This window comes from Sprattus sprattus (assembly GCF_963457725.1).
Source record: "Sprattus sprattus genome assembly, chromosome: 19".
Taxonomy (NCBI): domain Eukaryota; kingdom Metazoa; phylum Chordata; class Actinopteri; order Clupeiformes; family Clupeidae; genus Sprattus; species Sprattus sprattus.
This window is the reverse complement of record NC_137917.1, coordinates 28,881,354-28,888,853: the sequence shown is the minus strand read 5'-3', so window position 1 is coordinate 28,888,853 and position 7,500 is coordinate 28,881,354. Positions and strand designations below refer to the sequence as shown.

Genomic DNA, 7,500 nt, shown 5'->3' with positions numbered 1-7,500 from the left:
TTTAATTATCACAAAATTCCAATTCCATAGTTCACATCTCCACAGTTTCAAACGTACACATAGTTCAGAGCCCGTCCAATCAGAGTTGGCTGTCTTGCTCCGTCCTCTCCCCAATCCAGGAAGTGCCGTTTCTTTATAGCTCAGGGACACGCCCCCCCCCAGGTGGTTGATCACCGGCACCTGGAAGAGAGAGTGAACACAGCCTGGACACACACACACACACACACACACACAGCCTACACAGCCTACACACACACACACACACACACACAGCCTGTACACACACACACGTTAAACACACACACACACACACACACACACACACAGCCTACACACACACTATCGATCAATTTACACACACAATCATGCCCACAACACAGGCAGAGCAGACCAACCCAAAGGGGTTCATCACACACACACACACACACACACACACACCTGGAGCAGGCGGTGAGCTACTTGCACACACACACACACACCTGGAGCAGGCGGTGAGCTACTTGCACACACACACACACACACACACACACCTGGAGCAGGCGGTGAGCTACTTGCACACACACACACACACCTGGAGCAGGCGGTGAGCTACTTGCACACACACACACACACCTGGAGCAGGCGGTGAGCTACTTGCACACACACACACACACACACACACACCTGGAGCAGGCGGTGAGCTACTTGCACACACACACACCTACCTGGAGCAGGCGGTGAGCTACTTGCACACACACACACACACACACACCTGGAGCAGGCGGTGAGCTACTTGCACACACACACACACACACACATCTGGAGCAGGCGGTGAGCTACCTACGCGCGCACACACACACACACACACACACACACACCTGGAGCAGGCGGTGAGCTACCTACGCACACACACACACACACACACACACACACACATACACATCTGGAGCAGGTGGTGAGCTACCGACGCACACACACACACACACATACACATCTGGAGCAGGCGCTGAGCTACTTGCACACACACATCTGGAGCAGGCGGTGAGCTACCTACGCACACACACACACACACACATCTGGAGCAGGCGGTGAGCTACTTGCACACACACACACACACATCTGGAGCAGGTGGTGAGCTACCTGCACACACACACACACACACACACATCTGCAGCAGGCGGTAAGCTACTTGCACACACACACACACACACACACCTGGAGCAGGCAGTGAGCTACCTACGCACACACACACACACACCTGGAGCAGGCGGTGAGCTACCTACGCACGCACACACACAAACACACACACACACATCTGGAGCAGGCGGTGAGCTACCTGCACACACACATCTGCAGCAGGCGGTAAGCTACTTGCACACACACACACACACCTGGAGCAGGCGGTGAGCTACCTACGCACGCACACACACACACACACATCTGGAGCAGGCGGTGAGATACTTGCACACACACACACACACATCTGGAGCAGGCGGTTAGCTAGCTACCCACAAACACACACACACACATCTGGAGCAGGCGGTGAGCTACCTGCACACACACACACACACACACACACACACACATCTGGAGCAGGCGGTGAGCTACCTGCACACACACACACACACACACACACACACACACACACACACACACATCTGGAGCAGGCGGTGAGCTACCTGCACACACACACACACACACACACACACACACACACACACACACACATCTGGAGCAGGCGGTGAGCTACCTGCACACACACACACACACACACACACACACACACACACACACACACACACACACACATCTGGAGCAGGCGGTGAGCTACCTGCACACACACACACACACACACACACACACACACACACACACACACACACACACATCTGGAGCAGGCGGTGAGCTACCTGCACACACACACACACACACACATCTGGAGCAGGCGGTGAGCTACCTGCACACACACAAAGTTGAATCTCTTTTCCAGAAATTCACACACTTTGTCCTCTCTGCATGTTTATCTCTGTGGGTGAGAGATTTCTGGTCACACACACACACACACACACACCACAATCCACCTACACACCATACTCTGGTGGTCTTTGATATGCATCAGAATGTTTTGAATAGAGTGTGTTATGACTGTTCACCCCTGACCTCTCTGTGACCCCTGACCTCTCTGTGCCCTTTGACCTCTCAGCTGGAGGATCTGTGTAGCGGGGTGACCCCTGACCTCGGGTCCCTGGGTGAGGATCTGAAAGCCCAGGTGACGTCATTCCTTCAGCTGCTGCCCCGGGCCGACACCACACACACACACACACACACCCCCCTCCTCACGGCCACACACCTGCTGGTCAGCGCGCTGGATGGTGAGATACCACACACACACACACACACACACACACACACACACACACACACCAATCTGATGGGATTATTAATCTGAGATACCATACCACGGTCATGCCCGTCTGGCAGCCATTTAAAGGGTGTCACCGTCACCACCTATAGAGGGCACACACTCGCCCTTCCACAAAAAAGGGGAAAAATCAATAAATCATTGGAAATACAAACTTAAATGCAGCGTCTACAATCAGTCTTAATAAGACTGTGGGATCAATATTGTATTTATATAGCGCCACAACAGACAGACAGAGCAGGATGGCCACAGGCTAGGAAATGAAGAGATATAGTCACCAACGCTATCACCCATGGTTACCAACGCCATCACCCATGGTTACCAACACTATCACCCATGGTTACAAACGCTATCACCTATGGTCACCAACGCCATCACCCATGGTTACCAACACTATCACCCATGGTTACAAACTCTATCACCTATGGTTACAAACGCTATCACCTATGGTCACCAACGCTATCACCCATGGTTACCAACGCCATCACCCATGGTTACCAACACTATCACCCACGGTTACAAACGCTATCACCTATGGTCACCAACGCTATCACCCATGGTTACCAACGCTATCACCCATGCTTACAAACGCTATCACCTATGGTTACCAACGCTATCACCTATGGTTACAAACGCTCTCACCCATGGTCACCAACGCTATCACCTATGGTTACAAACGCTATCACCCATGGTTACCAACGCTAGCACCCATGGTTACCAACGCTATCATCCATGGTTACCAACGCTATCATCCATGGTTACCAACACTCTCTCCCATGGTTACCAACTCTAGCACCCATGGTTACCAACGCTATCACCCATGGTTACCAACGCTATCACCCATGGTCACCAACGCTAGCACCCATGGTCACCAACGCTATCATCCATGGTTACCAACGCTATCACCCATGGTCACCAACGCTATCACCCATGGTTACAAACGCTATCACCCATGGTTACCAACGCTATCACCCATGGTTACCAACGCTATCACCCATGGTTACAAACGCTATCACCTATGGTTACAAACGCTATCACCCATGGTTACCAACGCCATCACCCATGGTTACCAACACTATCACCCACGGTTACAAACGCTATCACCTATGGTCACCAACGCTATCACCCATGGTTACCAACGCTATCACCCATGCTTACAAACGCTATCACCTATGGTTACCAACGCTATCACCTATGGTCACCAACGCTATCACCTATGGTTACAAACGCTATCACCCATGGTTACCAACGCTAGCACCCATGGTTACCAACGCTATCACCCATGGTTACCAACGCTATCATCCATGGTTACCAACACTCTCTCCCATGGTTACCAACACTATCACCCATGGTTACCAACGCCATCACCCATGGTTACCAACACTATCACCCACGGTTACAAACGCTATCACCTATGGTCACCAACGCTATCACCCATGGTTACCAACGCTATCACCCATGCTTACAAACGCTATCACCTATGGTTACCAACGCTATCACCTATGGTTACAAACGCTCTCACCCATGGTCACCAACGCTATCACCTATGGTTACAAACGCTATCACCCATGGTTACCAACGCTAGCACCCATGGTTACCAACGCTATCATCCATGGTTACCAACGCTATCATCCATGGTTACCAACACTCTCTCCCATGGTTACCAACTCTAGCACCCATGGTTACCAACGCTATCACCCATGGTTACCAACGCTATCACCCATGGTCACCAACGCTAGCACCCATGGTCACCAACGCTATCATCCATGGTTACCAACGCTATCACCCATGGTCACCAACGCTATCACCTATGGTTACAAACGCTATCACCCATGGTTACCAACGCTATCACCCATGGTTACCAACGCTATCACCCATGGTTACCAACGCTATCACCCATGGTTACCAACGCTATCACCTATGGTCACCAACGCTATCACCTATGGTTAAAAAACGCTATCACCTATGGTTACAAACGCTATCACCCATGGTTACCAACGCTATCACCCATGGTTACCAACGCTAGCACCCATTGTTACCAACGCTATCATCCATGGTTACCAACACTCTCTCCCATGGTTACCAACTCTAGCACCCATGGTTACCAACGCTATCACCCATGGTTACCAACGCTATCACCCATGGTTACCAACGCTATCACCCATGGTCACCAACGCTATCACCCATGGTCACCAACGCTCTCTCCCATGGTTACCAACGCTCTCTCCCATGGTTACCAACGCTATCACCCATGGTTACCAACGCTAGCACCCATGGTTACCAGCGCTATCACCCATGGTTACCAACGCTCGCACCCATGGTTACCAACGCTATCATCCATGGTTACCAACACTCTCTCCCATGGTTACCAACTCTAGCACCCATGGTTACCAACGCTATCACCCATGGTTACCAACGCTAGCACCCCTGGTGTGTAAACCAGACTCAGTGATGGACGTACTGTAGAGCTGTACAGTTAAGGCAGCCTATAGGAAGAGGTGTAGATTACAATCATCTCTTGTGTGTGTGTGTGTGTGTGTGTGTGTGTGTGTGTGTGTGTGCGCATTCCACACCATTAATAACACACACACAGTCATCTCTTAGGTGTGTGTTTGTGTATTCTATACCATTAATAACAGTCATCTCTTAGGTGTGTGTGTGTGTGTCATAATGGTGTATAATACACAGTCATCTCTTAGGTGTGTGTGTGTGTGTGTGTGTGTGTGTGTGTCTTGTGTAACTACTGTCGTAAATGTGTGTGTGTGTGTGTCTTGTGTAACTACTGTCGTAAATGTGTGTGTGTGTGTGTCTCCTGCAGAAATGTCCGATGAGGCGCTCTCTGCTCTCTCCGCTCTCTCCTGCTGTTCCCCTCTAGTGCTACAGGCTTTACAGCAACTGGTGAGTGTGTGTGTGTGTATGTATGTGTGGTTAACGTGTGTGTGTGTGTGGTGAACATGTGTGTGTGTGTGGTCAACGTCTGTGAAGTTAACAAGTGTGTCTGTGTGTGTGAGTGTGTGAGTGTAGTGATTGGGTGGGTGTGTGTGTGTGTGTGTGTCCGTCCTTACCTACTCTTCTGTCTGATGTCACTCAGGTGTTGAAGTTGGCGTCTGAGGGGGCGTGTTCTCCAATAGACCCCGCCCTGGCTCAGGAGGAGGTGTTCCAGCACGTGGAGCGTCTATTCGCTGCTTCAGCTGTCAATCTGATCAGAGAGGCGGGAACTCTGAAAACAGGAGGCGGAGTCTTGACAGGGCACCTCCCACTGGTAATGGGCATCGCTGTTACAGGATTGGCTGCTTTGGGAGGAAGCGGGTGAAGAGAGAGAGAGAGAGAGAGAGAGAGAGAGAGAGAGAAGAGGAGACGGAAGGAACGCTGAGAGGAGAGAGGCGGGTAGGAGAGAAGAAGAGAGGAGGGGGAGAGACGAGAGGAGAGGAGGGAAAGCATTGCGGCAGTCTGACTGATAGGACTCGCACCCTCAACACACACACCCTGATCACACACACACACACACACACACACACACCCTGATCACACACACCCTGAACACACACACCCTGAACACACACACACACACACACACACACACACCCTGATCACACACACCCTGAACACACACACACACACACACACATACCCTGAACACACACACACACACACACCCATACCCTGAACACACACACACACACACCCTGATCACACACACCCTGAACACACACACACACACACACACACACACCCATACCCTGAACACACACACACACACACACACACACACAGCAGTAAGAAATAAGAGTACAAACCCAGAGAGTGGATTGAAGCCGTCCCGCTAGTGGTGGCTGTAGGGGCATCATCAACTCTCGCCTCTCCTGCTGAAAAGGCCGTCTCTGCAGCACACAGGGTGTGTGTGTGTGTGTGTGTGTGTGTGTGTGTGTGAGAGATAAATGTGCTCTTGTTTGTTAGTGAGGAGGTTGTTTGATGTTTTTATTGAAAATCAGCTGAGCTGCTTTACTGCCTTTTGAAGCCGTCAGATCACCGTTTACCACACACACACACACACACACACACACACACACACACACACACACCTTCCAAAGACACACACACACACACACACACACACACACACACACACACACACACACACACCTTCCACAGACATCCCCTCATGAAAGTGTCTGTAACAGGGCGCTTTTTTAGACGTGTAGTTAACACAAGTCACATTTCCACGGTTTAAGACCAGCCTGAGTCAGGTGTGTGTGTGTGTGTTTAAGACCAGCCTGAGTCAGGTGTGTGTGTGTGTGTGTGTTTTTATTTTTTATTACTGACCAAAATAAAATGTGTGTGGTTTTTGTATCAATTTATATTAAACTACTGTATTCTCACATCTACTGTTTTGTCTGCATGTATACGGGGCCACACACACACACACACACTCAAACACACACACACACACACACACACACACACACACACACTCACTCACTGCCAGTATCGTAAGCCTCAGATATGCTGTATCTTAACACTAATGCACACACTCAAACACAAACACACAAACATTTAAAACTCACACACTCAAACACACACTCACATTTAAAACTAAAAGACACAACGTGGTTGTAACAGTGTGTGTACACTCAAAGAAAAGTGCTTTAAGCGTTTTAGAAAGTCATTACTTTATTAGACGGTAGATGAGAAAGTACTCACTGTACTTAACGGCTGTATACACACACACACACACACACACACACACACACACACACACACCTAAACCCAGAACGTAGTCCTTTTCTGTCTTGTAAAGTAGGTGGGCAGGCCGTATACACACACATATCGCATATGAACAAATCCACTCATACATACAGATACCTGACATTCTCTTACACACACACACACACACACACACACCTAAACCCAGAACGTAGTCCTTTTCTGTCTTGTAAAGTAGGTGAGCAGGCCGTATACACACACATATCGCATATGAACAAATCCACTCATACATACAAATACCTGACATTCTCTTACACACACACACACACACACACACACACACACTCACAGGAGTCAAATCACGTTGCACAACCAAGATGTGTCCTTAACATTAA

At 49.8% G+C, this 7,500-nt stretch overlaps 2 protein-coding genes across 4 annotated transcripts in view; one reads left to right on the top strand and one right to left on the bottom strand.

Moving 5' to 3' along the window:
- The window catches only part of gsdmeb (gasdermin Eb), a gene marked incomplete at both ends in the record, with an annotated part of 17,378 nt that extends 11,664 nt beyond the window's left edge, over positions 1-5,714 (top strand). The window contains 3 exons of the mRNA XM_080858164.1: positions 2,183-2,351; positions 5,220-5,299; positions 5,493-5,714. Coding sequence (XP_080714290.1) covers positions 2,183-2,351; positions 5,220-5,299; positions 5,493-5,714 — 471 coding nt within the window. The remainder of the gene's footprint in view (positions 1-2,182; positions 2,352-5,219; positions 5,300-5,492) is intronic.
- Positions 5,715-7,157: 1,443 nt separating this feature from the next.
- Positions 7,158-7,500, bottom strand: part of pals2a (protein associated with LIN7 2, MAGUK p55 family member a) — a 24,215-nt gene continuing 23,872 nt past the window's right edge. For all 3 annotated transcript variants that reach the window (XM_080857869.1, XM_080857871.1, XM_080857870.1), the window contains one exon: positions 7,158-7,500. This exon is cut by the window's right edge and continues 1,024 nt beyond it. The gene's annotated coding sequence lies outside the window, so the exon portion shown is untranslated.